Source organism: Gymnoscopelus braueri (assembly GCF_963280865.1).
Source record: "Gymnoscopelus braueri genome assembly, chromosome: 3".
Taxonomy (NCBI): Eukaryota; Metazoa; Chordata; class Actinopteri; order Myctophiformes; family Myctophidae; genus Gymnoscopelus; species Gymnoscopelus braueri.
The window spans coordinates 47,861,672-47,878,524 of record NC_137612.1 but is presented as its reverse complement, the minus strand read 5'-3'; the positions used below and the strand labels follow the sequence as shown (position 1 = coordinate 47,878,524).

The window sequence follows — 16,853 nt, the reverse complement described above, 5'->3', positions numbered from 1 at the left end:
ATTATGGTCAGTATCATGGTCAGTATCATGGTCGGTATCATGGTCAGTATCATGTCAGTATCATGGTCAGTATAATGGTCAGTATCCTGTCAGTATCATGGTCAGTATCATGTCAGTATCATGGTCAGTATAATGGTCAGTATAATGGTCAGTATCCTGTCAGTATCATGGTCAGTATCATGTCAGTATCATGGTCAGTATCATGTCAGTATCATGGTCAGTATAATGGTCAGTATCCTGTCAGTATCATGGTCAGTATCCTGTCAGTATCATGGTCAGTATCATGTCAGTATCATGTCAGTATCATGGTCAGTATCATGTCAGTATCATGGTCAGTATAATGGTCAGTATCCTGTCAGTATCATGGTCAGTATCATGTCAGTATCAAGTCAGTATCATATCAGTATTATGGTCAGTGTCATGTCAGTATAATGGCATGAGACTGAATGCACAATCCTACACAGAGCTGCCTGTACTTCACAGACACCAGGATACTGACACCAGGATACTGACCATCGAGGGCTTGTAGCGCAAAGGGCGTAAGTGACATTTTCAGAATTTTACAGGAGAGCAAAAAGCAAAAAAAAAGTTTTAAATACAAAAAATATATATATTGCATTTGAGCTAAAACGTCACTTACGCCTTTTGCGTGCCAACACTTTATTACTTTGTGCTTAATCGTAATCGTAAGTGTGAGCCCAATATTGTGTATTCAATTGTATCGTATCGTGAAATTATCGGCACACCCCTACTTTTAAATGAAGGAAAGGTCTGGGCATGCTGCACTTCAATATTAGGGGCGTGGCATAGTAGCTGCAGAAATACTGGTGGGGGTCAATGTTAAGTCAACCTGTTTATCCCCCACCAAGATGTCCGCCACTCCAAATGACACTTGTTAACGCTCCCTTCAGGAGTTTTTGCTACGCACTATAGATTCCTCTGCTGCTGCAGATTCACTAAATCTACTGGCTTAACCTCGCATCACCAGTCTTTCCACCTTGGAGGAAAGCCTGGTATTCGTTATTAAATCGCCTGTGTGATCCGGTTGCGTGTTCCGGTTTTGCGGAGCCGCTTTGTTTTGGTTCCCCAATCCCTATTTAAATGGCATAGAATTTCCCCGTGGGATAACAAAGGTAGACAGACTCTAAATAGTCTCCGGAAAGTACACTCACATTTATATTTATTTTGTATTTTAAAAATAAGCTAAACTTAGCCGCATCAAGGATTTTATTAGGTAGGCCCTTGATCGCGGCTGGAGTTACCGGAGGTTGAGGCTTGCGGGTTCCGGCCGCCTGATGACACGCCTTGTGACGTAGGACTTCCGCTCCTGACCGGATCATAAACCCGAAAAAGGTATTGATCCCAGGCTAGGCTGAACTGCACTCTTCTTTTGCCAATTCAGAGCTTCTGATTAATAAATAATAAACTTTATTTATATAGCACTTTTCAAAAACAGGTTTACAAAGTGCTTAACAATACAAATACAATACATACACAGGGAATATAAAGGCAATTCAATGATGGAAAATGTAAAAACAAAGGAACCATACAAAAATAATAAGACCAAAAATAAGAGTGAAAGCAGAGAAATAGCTGACTATTCCTTCTAGCTAAAGGCCATTCTAAAGTAATGAGTTTTTAAAAGGTTTTTAAAAGTGGACACCGAAGTGGCCTGTCTAATTTGCAGGGGGAGTTGGTTCCACAGAAATGGAGCCCTAGCAGCGAATGCCCTGTCACCTTCCGTCACAAGGTTTGTCTGGGGGGGACAAGTAAAAGTTTGTGTGCTGATCTAAGATTGCAGGTGGGTTTGTGGGGAGACAAGAGGTCAAAAATATAAATAGGAGCAAGTCCGTTCAGTGCTTTAAAAACAAACAATGAAATTTTGTTTGGTGTAGATTTGAATTTGGACTGGTTGTCAGATTCATCACATAGTTTAGGGCCTATAGATCACTTTGAGTCAGATACTGGATATCAACTTTGGTCATTCTAAATGCAACCTGTTTTAATTGATGTTGATTATTTTAAAATCATGTTATACTGTTTTATCTTTAGATAATTTGACCTGTTTTTCTATCCTGTGCTTTTCTCCTTGCTCTTCCTCTATCTCTATCCTTCCTCTCTTTCCCGAAAAGCTTGAACAAAAACTTTTTTTTTAACCCATTGCTTTACAACGTAAACCTGTGATTTGACAATAAAGATGATTCTGAAGTGAACAGGGTCTAAGTGGTTAATATGTAACTTGTTGCTGATCTCCTCAAATAATATCTTACAGTCTAACCAACGGAACAAACACACCTAGTTAAAAACAATGCATGAGGTTAACAGCTGACAATAAAAGTAATTAAGTCATTTAGAGCATGTCTAAACCAGCCTGAAGGAAGTCAAAGGTTGTTTATAGAGGCAGTGTTTCTTACTGTTCTGTTCTGTGTCTATGGAGTTGACTTCACAGACAGACACACACACAGACGGACTCACTGATGGAGGCAGACATGCGCAGACAGGAGTGAAAATATAATTTCTGGCCAACTGTCAGTATAAACTTGTGTATTTTATTGCGATTTGTACAATACTGGACAATGTTTTGCTTCAGTTAAAGGAGGAGTTCACCCAAAAAATGATTTGTTTCTATCAATTGCACACCCCATGAAGCCTTGAATACATGGATTTATTTTGTTTTTTGTCGCATTCCTAAGCCAATAATTTGATGCCCGGGTGTATTTCCGGTAGGAGACACACATAATCTACTTTGTGTCTCCTACCGGATACATTAGCCGGTAGGAGACAGGAATCAAATTATTAGCTTAGGAATGCGACAAAAACACAAAGAAATCCATGGATTCAAGGCTTCATGGGGTGTGCAATTGAATGGTTGTCTAATTCAGCTTCCTGCATGTATTAGCCAATTAAGGTTTTCTACTTGAGGGTAGAATGCCATATCTTGTCAGCCATTGAGAATCCATGTGACATTGTGGTTGAGCTTCCGTTTAGTGCCAGACTGCCTAGTTACAGTGTGCTCTGAAATTCATTTATTTTTTTAGTTTAGCTACAGTTCAAGGTGTGGCATTTTGTTTTGATATCCCACCCAGTGGTAGAAGATAAACCCTTTTAGCGTGTTCAGTGATTGGAATGAACACACAAGACGTTTAGTAAACTGTGTGTGTGTAACTCAACCTGTGAGAACTTTTTTTAAAATAAAATAAGAATATTTAGTAACGTCTGTTAGCCTGTTGCAGATGTCAGTTGCTTAGGGGAACCCACCAGGACTGCCTTTTCCCCGTCGTGGCCAACATTAAGGGACTGCACCACTCAGCCTACTGCAGCTCTTCTACAGGAGGTCTGTGAGTACTGTCCTGTGTCACATTGGATGACACTATCACCCACCTAACAAGAGAGGCTCTGGGAAACTCAACTTTATATTCAATAATAACAATTGCCAATTGGTATTGTATTTTATATAGTTGGAAAGCGTGATTAGTCACATTTACATTTATTAGTCACATTTACAGCGAGGTACTGTACTACTTGTAAGGATTGTGCATTCGTGGACTCAATCACGGGATCCGACCAGCTACAGCACAAGGATCCGGAGTCGCCAGTCCTGGACCAAACGCCTCGGCAGGCCGCCAGCCACTCGTTGCCGGTGACCCTTTGGAGAAGAAGGAGCTGGGGCAAGAAAAGGACTTATAGAGAGAAGAAGAAAGGGAGGAAAAACAAAAAGCAAGGGTGAACCACAAAACCAGAGCAAAACTCAAAAAACAAAGACTGAAAGCAACGGACCAAAAATAAACGTAACTTCTAATGCCTGGGCCGCACAGGTCTCACTGGACACTCCAGCAGGTAGTGGCCAAGCCCCCAGAGTTGCTGAGAAACATTGAAGCTGCCACCCCAGTGGCCAAAGCTGGAACTGCAGGCGGGGAGAAATACATGCACGCGCAAAACATACTGACAGATATTTATATTTATACATATAAATATGTAAACATATTATACATACATACATATGCATTTACATATAAATATGCATCTCGAGTGTATTTAATAAATATCTCGCGTTCAATCCTTGACACACGGGCTGCCGTAGAACGCAAAAAGGACACTAGTGCACATGCTCATAACTCTACGGGTGGTCAAAATCGAACCAATAATTCTACTTCCGGCAGGTTTCCGGGTGCTTCAAAACGCCACTGAGCACATTCATTGAAATGATAGCTGGGGGCGGGGCAATCCGCCCTCTAGTTATATTATACCTCTATGGTAGTGGCCCGCAACGCCACAGTACAGGCCCCGCCGGAACCGCCGCTCAAGTTCGTCCGGAGCAATGCGTACGAGCTCTCCGGCAGCGGGCTCCAGCAGGTCCTCCCTCGCAGGAGACGGAGATGGGTGATGGCCGGGGACAGCCGGCGGCCCTCTCTCACTCGGGCCGGACAGTGTGCTACCACCGCAGGCGGAGACTGTTCGCGGTGCTCCCTAACACAGGGGAGGGGACGGCGGTCACTCGACGAGGACTTTGGGCGACGGACTCTCCCGCGGGGAGGAGGCTCCCGAAGAGCCGGCGCCCAACGCCCAGACGGCTCCCATCTCCACGGTGTCTGTCTGGACCGTCGCATCCAACGCCGGGGCTCACTGGGGCGCTCCCTCGGCCTGCAGCATCCCCTCTCACATCGACTGGACCCGTAAAAGAATGGACGTCTGGCCCCCGGCCAGGGTCGCCTCCAGGCACTCCATCCGGAACTCCACTCGGGCCATCGTGTCCAGCAACACATCCAGACACAGCTGGCTCCTCTCGAGGGCTCCCACCCCCAACTTGAATGTACTGTCACGGTGTGACAGTACATTCAAGCCACGAGGAGACACGAGGAGGATCCCAAACGCAGAACACGGACACGGAAAATATACTTTACTTTAACTTTACAAATAAACAGAGGTACTCCTCTACAAGAGGGACAGGTAGACAAAACACAGAACTAAGAAACATTCATCTTGTGACGTAGGTTTTACATTCAAGCACCGGCCAACCGGCAGGTAGAAACTTAAATAATAATGTCATTAGCCTGACGGCCTTCAGCTGTGCACACCGGCAGGTTCAACCCCAAAATCAGTGAAAATCAGGGGGGGGGGCAAAGCAGAGGACAGGCCCAGACAGTGACAAGGTCACTTGTAAATAATGTCTAGAACTTCAATGTGACTCTCCTAGATAAAGGTTTACTGATTTAAACATCAATATTGTGACATGTATGTTCAAAAAGAGTATTGACTAAGTTCCAAACAACTTGAATAATTACTTAGTAATTAATTCAATATGATTAGGTACATTTTGAGCTACTTTTAATGCATATAGGCTACTATTTTTCTATGAGTTTTATGAGATTTTTGGCAGTTATATTGTGTATTCCATGCTTCCATATGATTCTTGATGTGATAATTGGTGTAATTATTTTTCTTAATTGTCTGATTTATATCTATGAATCATCTTCATCTTTCACGCTCATAAAATCAAGCTGGCTGGAAACTTCACTTCCAAGTCCTGAAGAGGGCGTTATTGGTCCAGCATGACTCGTCAGCAGCCAATCACAAACCTTGTCAGGTGACCAGCGGTATGAACTTCCTGCTTCAGATGGTGTTCCACCACTCACTGCAACACACACAACAATATACTTATATTATTTGTATTATTATCATTATTATTGTTAAGAATGATAATAACAATAATAATTATGATAATAATTTATACCACCACTCACTGGAACATAAGACAACACAACAATATGCTTCTTATTATGAATACAATATTATTGGTAGTAGTAGTAGTAGTAGTGTGTGTGTGTGTGTGTGTGTGTGTGTGTGTGTGTGTGTGTGTGTGTGTGTGTGTGTGTGTGTGTGTGTGTGTGTGTGTGTGTGTGTGTGTGCGTGCGTGCGTGCGTGCGTGCGTGCGTGCGTGCGTGCGTGCGTGCGTGCGTGCGTGCGTGTGTGTGCGCGTGTGCGTGTGCGTGTGCATGCTGTGTGGGGTGGGCGAGTACTCAGCCCTTAAATGGGTGAATGTAAATGTTCCTAGCTTAAGTGTTTGTAAGTGTGTGTTTGTAGTTTAATGGAGGTAATTTAATGTATATGCAATATTACTGAAAGGAATCTTTACTGAAGTCTAGGTCACTGTTTTTCAAGAATCTTTTTATGAGTTTATCTGATGAAGAAAAATTTAGAAAAGTCACTGTAAAAAAAAAGAGATCACATTGAAATGTTATCTTCGGTGTTATCAGATCAATTATATTGATACTCACTGCTTGGAGGATACCATTCTATGCTCTTCGTTCTTCTCTTGACAGCTGGCAGGCTGTATGACCTTCCTGCTTCAGATGGTGTTCCACCACTCACTGCAACACACACAACAATATACTTATATTATTTGTTGTATTATTATTATTATTATTATTATTATTATTATTATTATTATTATTATTAATACTAATAATAACAATAATAATTATGATCATTTATACCACCACTCACTGGAACATAAGACAACACAACAATATACTTCTTATTATTAATACAATATTATTATTACTGGTAGTAGTAGTTAGTGTGTGTGTGTGGGGGGGGGGGAGTCCTCAGCCCTTAAATGGGTGAAAGTAAATGTTCCTAACTTAAGTGTTTGTAAGTGTGTGTTTGTAATTTCATAAGGAGGTAATTTAATGTATATGCTGAAGTAATGTTACATTTAGAAAAGTCACTGCAAAACAAAGAGATCACATTTAAATGTTATTTTCAGTGTTATCAGATCAATTATATTGATACTCACTGCTTGGAGGATACCATTCTATGCTCTTCCTTCTTCTCTTGACAGCTGGCAGGGTTGGTTCTTCTGGCTCCCTCACCACAAACTTAAACATCCTCTCTATCATCTCCTCCTCTCTCCTCTTCCATTCCTCCTCTCTCCTCCTCCATTCTTCTCCCAGGCTGTTCCATACTCCATCGGTTAATGTTTTCTTTCCTGTTAGTCTTTCAAACAGAGTCATCTGTCTCGTCTCATGTCTCTCCCTGAGGTGTCCTGCGTCTCTGACAGACCTGTCTTCTCTTGAGTCTGAAGGTGCAAAGTGTCCTCTGTTCCTCGTCACCATGTCTTCTACTTTCTCCACCAGCTCTTTTACTTCTGAGATGTTTTCCTTGGTGAAGTCTAGAACATGGTACATGTAGCCACATTTCTTCAGGATCCACCTCAGAGGTTCTCCTTCAGACTCTATGTACTCCTCAACACGTCTCTCTCCCAGAACGTATCCCCCTGTGAACAGAACCAGAGTGTGTCTCCAGACTCTGTCCCCCAGCAGCTCCATGTGTTCCTCCACTGATCTCCTGTCAGCTTCAGAAAAAGTGTACCTGACAGGAACATTCAACAGGACAGCGTGGGGTCCAGGAGAACACAGAGTCACACCGTGTAGAAGGACATCTTTGATCTTCTGTGATGGAGGCGTAGTCGACCAGTCTGGACAGATCACCACACTCACATTTTTGTCAGCAACTCGTCTCTGTTGTCTGACACATTCTGTAGGTTTGTTCTGAAATATGAGGTTTACTGTATGTTAGTCATAATAATCAATACATGTGACTTAGGAGGTTTGAAGCCAAACCATAATCCAAACGACTATTCTGTCTTAAATAAAGACCCCCTCCTCCCCCAAGCTTTGTATAATAGCACCACAGTAACAGAAATTAAATGAACTATATTGAACTATTATAGAATTATTAAACCTAATATGAAGATGGTTAATAATTGCAGCCAGTGAAGAGCTACAATATGGAAGTAAGACCACGGACAAGGACATGCAGAGAATGTCAGAGGGTTTGAAAAGGGCACTTTTGACCGGAATTTTGTTTGACATTTCTAAACCGAAAATAGCAGATCTACAAGCTCACAACATGGAGCAGTGCGACGTGTTGTGAGCTTGTAAATCGGCTATTTTCAGTGCACGACGCAGCTCTCAACTAGGTATAATCAATAGAGATGCAGCATACGACATCGGCATACACAGAGGGCAATTCTTTAAAAATGCTGCATTCAAGTTCAGGAGAGTTTGGAAAAGGCAATTCTCTTGAATGCTGCCTTCGAGTATGGCATGGAGAGAGAGGGTGTTTGTAATTATTTCACCATAGTAAATGCTGAATTCATGGTTTGGAGAGGACACTTTTTAAAGGTGGGTAAAAGGGCAGGGGCTCAAGCCCCCTTGGGTGTCTATGTGTGCACGTGCCTGACCACCGATCACAGTTAAATTTAAGTGTAAAACACAGAAGGCTTGCATGAAAGATTATGGAGAGAATGAAAATGTATGTGTTGGACTGTCAACAAATCAGCTTTTAACCACTGTATATAAATCAAACACAATGGACATAAGTACAGTGACAGTTACAGAACCAATAGCAACATGAATAATAAAGACAAACTATACAGTAGAGTGAACAATGTAAACATCATTCTATTATTTATCAGGAGGAAGAATGGTACAAGAGTCATTTGTGTCATTTGAAATGTTAACTGTCAGAATACAGAAGACGGATGTCATGTAAATGTAATGGACAATGTGTGTGTGTGTGTGTGTGTGTGTGTGTGTGTGTGTGTGTGTGTGTGTGTGTGTGTGTGTGTGTGTGTGTGTGTGTGTGTGTGTGTGTGTGTGTGTGTGTGTGTGTGTGTGTGTGTGCGTGTATTGATCACTGACAGTTCATTGGTCACATGATGGCTCAAACATTCATAACAGCATACGAAAGTATGCTGTTATGAATTAGCATCAGAAAACATTTATATTTGATCTATTTATTACTTTGAGGTCATTCATTATAACATGAAGTTCATATAATATCACTCACGCTCCATTCTGTAAACACATCCCTCTCATCCAGTATGACTTCTCCAGCCCAGCTCCTCATAATCTTTGTTCCACCAACCAACATCAGCTTCACATCTGGAAGACTCTGATGTTCTCCTGACACACAAACTCTACATTAGTTCACTATTTCACTATTTAAGGCCTGGATTCAGAGATTAAGCTACAGTATATTCATTATTATTAACAATTTTGGCTGAATTGACCACAGAACAGTAACATATTGCTCACATGGTATTATATATTGTATGTTCTCATGTGATCAATTATGTAAATGTGTTGAAAATGTATCAATTAATGCCTGGAATATGTAAATCGTTTTGTCATTAAATCAGTTATAACATCAAACTTAACATTTACAGCAGCCTTCATATTGCTGCTGTCGGGCAGAAACATTGTAGCTCCATATTTCAGCTTTTTAGAAGTATTTTTCCATAAATGAATACCCTACTTCATCATACAAAAGTGTCGCACACAAGTACCAAAAATAGCCGATCTACAAGCTCAGAACGTGTCTTATCGTGACACATTGTGAGCTTGTAAAGGTAGGTGTCGCCCATTATTGACAGACACGGGTACTCACTATCAACACAACTACACAACACCTACACAACTACCATTGGCGATGGCAGATTAGACAGTATGGGTGGGCGGTGGGCCGATATTAACATGCAGATATTTATCTCCATACAGTATACTCCACTACCAGGTGTTATGCCCGGTTTGCAGACTAATGATTATGATTGATAACTAATGATTAATGCCTGACCATGTGACTTTTGCGACACTATGACCTTTTACCCCCTTTATGTACTTGGCCGTCCTAGCCTCCTTCTTCATTTATTTTTTGTCTTTTTTATATTTATATAACTTAATTAATCCCCCCCCCCCCCTTATTTCCCCCCCTAGCTCACAACGCCTCGCACTTAATAATTTACCAGCCAGCCTGACTGACTGACTGACTGACTGACTGACTGACTGACTGATTCATTGATTCATTGATTGATTTTTATAATCATCACCTTCAAACAGAGCTTTCAGAACAGTTCTCTGTCTGTGTGTCTTGGTCGTCAATGTCAGGACATGTTCCTCTATGTTCCTCTTCCTCTCTGACAACTTCTCTGCAACATCTCCATCAACTTCACAGTGTCCACCTCTGTTTCCTGCCACCATCTGTTCTATCTTCTCCAGCAGCTGTGTGACCTGAGTGTCATCTCTCTTCTTATTGTTGAAGACATGATACCTGTTCCCACATTTGTCAACAAGCCAGCGGAGGTGTTCCCCTCCAGCCTCAATGTGCTGCTCAATGCTTGTGTCTCCCAGACAGTCTCCCCTGGTGAACAGTACTATAGTGTGACTCCACACGCTCTGTGACAGAAGTGACATGTGTTCCTCTACTACTGCTCTATCTGTTTTGGTGAAAGCATTATCAAGAGGAACCGACAGAAGAACAGCATGTGGTCCAGGAGGACAGAGACACACACTGTTCTGGATGTCCAGTTTGACCATCTCTGAGGTGTCATGGAACCAGCCTGGTGAGTCCACCACTGTCAGATGTCTCCCTGCTACTTCACCATGTCTTACCTCACACTGCCCTGACCTCTGATTAGTTTTCAAAACATTTCCTCCCAGAATGGTGTTTACTGCTGAATTCATGAGTATGAAGTCATACTCTCCCAACGACACAATTCTGAGGTAAGCCATTCCTGTCAAAGAAAACATTGTTTAGTCACAATAGGTTACAACAACAACGACAACAACAACAACAACAACAACAACAACGGCAACAACAACGACGACGACGACGACGACGACGACAATAATAATAATAAGGGTAATAATAATAATAATAATAATAATAATAATAATAATAATAATAATAATTACTAGAAAAAGTGCTCCTCGGAGCACAGGTCTCCGCCAGGTCAGGTAGGTTATTGTGGGCCAGCAATGTTCAGAATTTGCCAATCAGGAATATAAAAATCGGACGGAACCATCTTGATCACTTGACTATAGAGATAATGTGTACTGATTTGCATGATGTTTGGACAAAATGTGTAGGAGTAATATAAAAAAGACGCTATAATAGGGCAATGTTAAAAGGGTGGCGTTTGTTCTTCAACGTAGTGCGAATGTGCGTGCAAAGTTCCACCGCAATCGGACGCTGTGTTCATGATTTGCGGCATTTTGTTCAAAACGGGCCACTCCTGCAAACTTTAGATGTCAATGTTAGCCAATCAGGATGGAATATGAAAAATCAAACAGATCCATCTTGATCACATGACTATAGAGATCATGTGTACCGATTTGTGGCGCTATAAAAGGCTAATGTGAAAAATGCAGGGCAGATGTTTTTCCTTGGCCTCTATGGAGTATGCATGCAAATTTTCACGCAGATCGGTGCAGCTACAGTTAAAAACGCAAATTGGCCTTTTATAGCGCCACCATGAGGCTGATTTGAACATTTTCAAGGGCTCTCGCACCTCTGTCCACGTTAGGGGCAAATATCGACCAATCAGAACAGGGAGCAGACTCTAAAGTAACTCTAATGAAGGGCAAGGATTTTCAACCGAGTCCAATGAGACGACTCATAACTATACGACAGACTGTTCAAAAGTTACGGCAAAACAGAGAAAATATGAAATATTGACCAATAAGAATAGGGGGCGGGGCTAAGTTGCTCCAATGAAGGACAAGGACTCTCAATCTAATCAAGTGACACGAGTCGCGTCTCTTGTAAGTCGCACTTGTAAGGACCCCCCCCCCCCCCCACAAGACATTCTTGAACATAGCAGATCTACAAGCTAACAATGATTTTGATGCTACATAAACACATTTTGCTGCAGAGACCCCCAAGGAACCTCACTTTGAGAGTTTTATTTTATTTTATTTTATTTTATTTTATTTTATTTTATTTATTTATTTATTTATTTTATTTATTTATTTTATTTTATTTTATTTTATTTTATTTTATTTTATTTTATTTTATTTTATTTTATTTTATTTTATTTTATTTTATTTTATTTTATTTTATTTTATTTTATTTTATTTTATTTTATTTTATTTTATTTTATTTTATTTATTTTATTTATTTTATTTATTTTATTTATTTTATTTATTTTATTTTATTTTATTTATTTTATTTATTTTATTTATTTTATTTATTTTATTTATTTTATTTATTTTATTTATTTTATTTATTTTATTTATTTTATTTATTTTATTTATTTTACAAATTCCTATTATTAGCTCGAAAATGCATTTTGATCAATTGGATTAAGGATAAGCCCCCTACCATACAACTCTGGTATAAAGAGATTTTTGGTGTGCTCCCCCACGAAAGACTGTGTGCAGTATAAAGAGGCAATGAAGCCTCTTTTCTAAAGTTGTGGGCCCCGCTAATGGATCTCTTCCCCACCGAAATCTCACAGATCTTTCTAAAAGGTCAATGCACTGTGGGCCTGAACCCTCCCCTCAGATAGACTTTGATGCCTAAGCCTATGCTTTTGTGTGATTATGAGCTATATGGAGTGTGGTGACTTGTGTCTTAAGTGACTGGTTATGTTTGTTTTGTTTTTTTTCTTTTTACTGATGGTGTTGATGAACAATGGAACTGGAGGACCCCTACTTGTCTGTTCTTGTTTGTTTTGTTAAGAGTATGTCTGTCAGTTGTTGTATGTGGAACATTTAAAATATGCTTTAAAAAAAAATCAAATACCAAAAAAAATTAAGAAAATAAACTTCTAAAAAAAACTTTGGAAACTTAACTTCGGTCAATGATATCTCCCCTTTAGTAATACCAATTGGTATTGTATTTTATATCATTTCTATCGTTGAATAGTCACCTTACAACGAGGTACAGCTTGTAAGGATCGGGCATTCGTGGAATGAGCAACACAGCTAAACGTGTGGGTAGTGCCTCCAAAATAATTGCCAAAATCACCCAATATGCTTCTGTTGGTAATCGCTCTTGTTTTGAGCAACCTGCCAGCACACACCTGCTGAGAGGTGTGTGCCACTAGTCACAGGTGTGTGACTGCCTCACAGGTGAGTGACTGGCACCTGAACATGGGTTCTGCAACTTTGTTGAGTTGTGTATGCTCCAAGCAGCAACACTATCCCCATGGAAAGACACCAAATAATGCTGTCACTCTGCATAATGGAACACCAGCTTCACTTGCCCTATTGCACAGGCCTTATCCTGAAGGGACAAACGTGGCATCTTTCCATGGGGCAGTGTTGCTGCTTGGAGCATACACAAACTCAACAAAGTTGCAGAATCCATGTTCAGGTGCCAGTCACTCACCTGTGAGGCAGTCACACACCTGTGACTAGTGGCACACACCTCTCAGCAGGTGTGTACTGGCAGGTTGCTCAAAACAAGAGTGATTACCAACAGAAGCATATTGGGTGATTTTGGTCATTCTTTTGGAGACGCTACCCACACATTTAGCTGTGTTGCTCATTCCACGAATGCCTGATCCTTACAAACTGTACCGACCGTGCATCTTGTATCATGAGGAAGGGCATAATGTGGCTAAAATAGCAGATCTACAAGCTCACAACGTGTCACAAGGCAATGCTTTGTGAGCTTGTAGATCGGATATTTTCGCTACTTTTGCATATGTGCATCTTGTATCATGAGGAAGGGCATAAAAAGGAAACATACACAAGTTTGGTTCGTTGTGAGCTTGTAGATCAGCCTGTTCCTCAAAAGGTGAATTAGAGCTAAAGCCTGGCTTTTCCACCTATCCTGGCTTAATTTAGCCAGGATTAGAGCTGACTCGGTTCCTCAAAAGGTGAATTATCTTGAAGATTAGTTTAGCCAGTTCACCCTGGCTAAGTTTAGCCTTATCCGATTCCTCAAAAGAGAATTGAAGCAAGCCTAGCTTAGTTACCATGGCAATTTAGCTGTGAAGTTAGCCTGGTCAGGAGCAGGCTAACAGCCAAGCTTACTTAATCTAGTGCCTTGTTCTTCAAGTTTTTCCACAGTTAATTCAAAACATGTGTTTGTATATGGACTCATTTTAATGACCCTGCATTCAAATAAAATGAAATAAATACAATAAGATATAATCAAATTAATTACTGAAATAGTGTGTGACCATGAATCATAATCATAATTGTTTCACAATGACTCATGTGATATGTAATTGTCACTCTGTTATAGTTAACACTATAGTTCATCTTGTTGTTAGATGTTTGATAATATATTCCATTTTTTTTTAAATATTATAAAAAATGTCTGACACATACATACACACACATATACCCGTAACTAATAATTTATATATATATATATATATATATATATAAATTATTAGTTAAGGGTTTAAAGGAGCCTCTTTGTAAGTCAATGAGGAGCATATTTTAAATTATCAATTTCTAGTCAATGGAGAAATTATTTTTTATTTCTTGTCCACCTTTGGAGTTACATCATGATGGCAAGGTAACTACACAACCCAAACCTCTACCAAAGTGGTCTTGCAAATGTGGGGTTATTTATTGCGTGTCTCGTCCCGTCCCGTCCCCCCCGCTCATCCCGTCACAGCCCCCTGTCGCGGTCAACCCCCCCCCCCCCGTCCCCCGTCCCGTCCTGTCCCGTTGTGGCCCCCGTCGCAGTACACCCCCCCCCCGTCCCCGTCCCCGTCCCGTTCCCGTTCCCGTTCGTCCCGTTCGTCCCGTTGCCCGTCCGTCTCAAACACACACACACACACACACACACACACACACACACACACACACACACACACACACACACACACACACACACACACACACACACACACACACACACACACACACACACACACACACACACACACACACACACACACACACACACACACACACACACACACACACACACACACACACACTGTGTGTGTGTGCAATACTTTGCCATGCTTTCTCCCTGGATCTATTTATTGCGGTCGCGTTTCCTTTCTTGCTTAAATACATTTTACTTCCTTGTATGATTTCATGAGCTGCTGCAGTGCTGCTATTCAGCCACAGAGAAGAACGCTGCTCTGGTTTTGGACTCCGTGATTGGTCAAGTTCAAGGAATCTGCGCTCGAGTTCATGGTCTTTTATAGAAATACGTCGCCGGCGAATCCCCGCCCATTCAGCCTGGCTTCATTATCCTGGCTGGACACAGCCTGTCTTGACAAGGTCTAGCTCGACAAAGTTGCTCCTTTTCAGCCTGGCTTGGCGTCTGAGGAACGGAACAAACGAGGCTTTTCGGACCCGACTTTGTCAAGCCTTGATTTGGCTTAAGGCCAGGCTTTGTTAATTCACCTTTTGAGGAACAGGCCCCTGCTATTTTAGCCACATTATGCCCTTCCTCATGATACAAGATGCACATATGCAAAAGTAGCGAAAATATCCGATCTACAAGCTCACAAAGCATTGCCTTGTGACACGTTGCGAGCTTGTAGATCTGCTATTTTAGCCACATTTGACAAACCTGAAAGTGGTGACATCTGCCTGTGGGTTTTATAAATATTGAACGAATGAAAAGTATTAACAAGTGCTTGTGACTAAATAATAATTACATTGGATCCATTTTGTGGACATACAAGGTTTCCACCAACATCAACAATAGTATCGTTAGATCAGTGCTTACCTTATTAGTGTCTAGTTTGTCTTCGAAGAAACAAGTCCAGACTCTATAAGCCTCGTCCTCCAGTGTCAACATGTAACTGACAAGTGATTCCTGTAAATGGTGAACATTGTGTAATCATTAACCTGCTGTAAGGAATGATTCTGGGCTAAAGTCCACATCATTTATTGTTTTATATCAGAGAGCTGGAGAGAGGCTGATATCACAAAACCATGCTGCACTTATAAAGAGAAGTGCATTCATCCTGCATTTGGATTGTATGCTTTAATGCTTATTTGTATTTACCTTTATTTAGTCAGGGAAGACTGTTGAGAGCAACTCAGGACGCCCTGATCACAAAAATATAATGTATAAAAATGTATAATGTATTTTAAAGTATAAAAATGTATAAAAAAATATTTTAAAAATAGCAGATCAGCAAGCTCACAATGCGTAACATCACATTGTGAGCTTGTAGATCGGCTGTTTTCAAATGGTCGAAATGTATATAGGGCTGAATGTGGTTAATGTGTGTTTCGTAATAATAATCTAAATCTACAAAGTAACTAGTAACTAAAGTTTTCAAATAATTGTAGTGGGTAAAAGTACAATATTTGCCTCTGACATGTAGTGGAGTAGAAGTAAAAGTAGGCCTACAGAAAATTGGAAATACCCCAATAAAGTAAAACAATACCTCAAAATTGTACTTAAGTACAGTACTTGAGTAAATGTACTTAGTAACTTTACACCACAGCGCAACGCAGATATATCTGCATATTTCAACGTTTCCTTTTTATGCTCATGATGCAAGATGCACATCATGCAAAAGTAGCTCACAAAGCATTGCATTGTGACACGTTGTAACTGACAAGTGATTCCTGTAAATGATTAACATTGTGTAATCATTAACCCGCTGTAAGGAATGATTCTGGGCTAAAGTCCACATCATTTATTGTTTTATATCAGAGAGCTGGAGAGAGGCTGATATCACAAAACCATGCTGCACTTATAAAGAGAAGTGTATTCATCCTGTATTTATATTGTATATAGCAGTGGTTCCCAAATGTGTCAAGGTGAAAACCCAAAAGACAAATGTGTGGTCTCCCCAGGACAAAAACAATTTATGAATTACCCATGCACTTAAGCCCTATTTAACAGTGAAAATAGCTGATCTACAAGTTCGAAATGCATCACTGTTTTCACTATTTCTCTATTTCATTCTTTCTTAAAAGTTTTATGAATTTATGGATGATTATTTCATTTTCATAATTATATTTTCTTTATTTTCTGAAATACTTGAAAAATGTTTTAAATGTTTTTGAAAATTATTTTGAAAATGTTTGTTTTTTGTTTGTTTTTTATGTAGGAAAAAAATGGGATAT

At 40.4% G+C, this 16,853-nt stretch overlaps 1 protein-coding gene across 1 annotated transcript; it reads right to left on the bottom strand.

Annotated features, from left to right (window-relative positions):
• Positions 1-5,409: 5,409 nt before the first annotated feature.
• LOC308082463 (GTPase IMAP family member 8-like) lies at positions 5,410-15,635 on the bottom strand. The gene is made up of 6 exons (XM_080424215.1): positions 15,496-15,635; positions 9,893-10,576; positions 8,854-8,969; positions 6,797-7,550; positions 6,276-6,368; positions 5,410-5,632 (listed from the first exon to the last, which is right to left on the bottom strand). The coding sequence occupies exons 2-6, from the start codon at positions 10,572-10,574 to the stop codon at positions 5,460-5,462; spliced, it is 1,818 nt and encodes a 605-aa protein (XP_080280341.1). The 5' UTR covers positions 10,575-10,576; positions 15,496-15,635; the 3' UTR covers positions 5,410-5,459.
• Between the last annotated feature and the right edge of the window lie 1,218 nt (positions 15,636-16,853).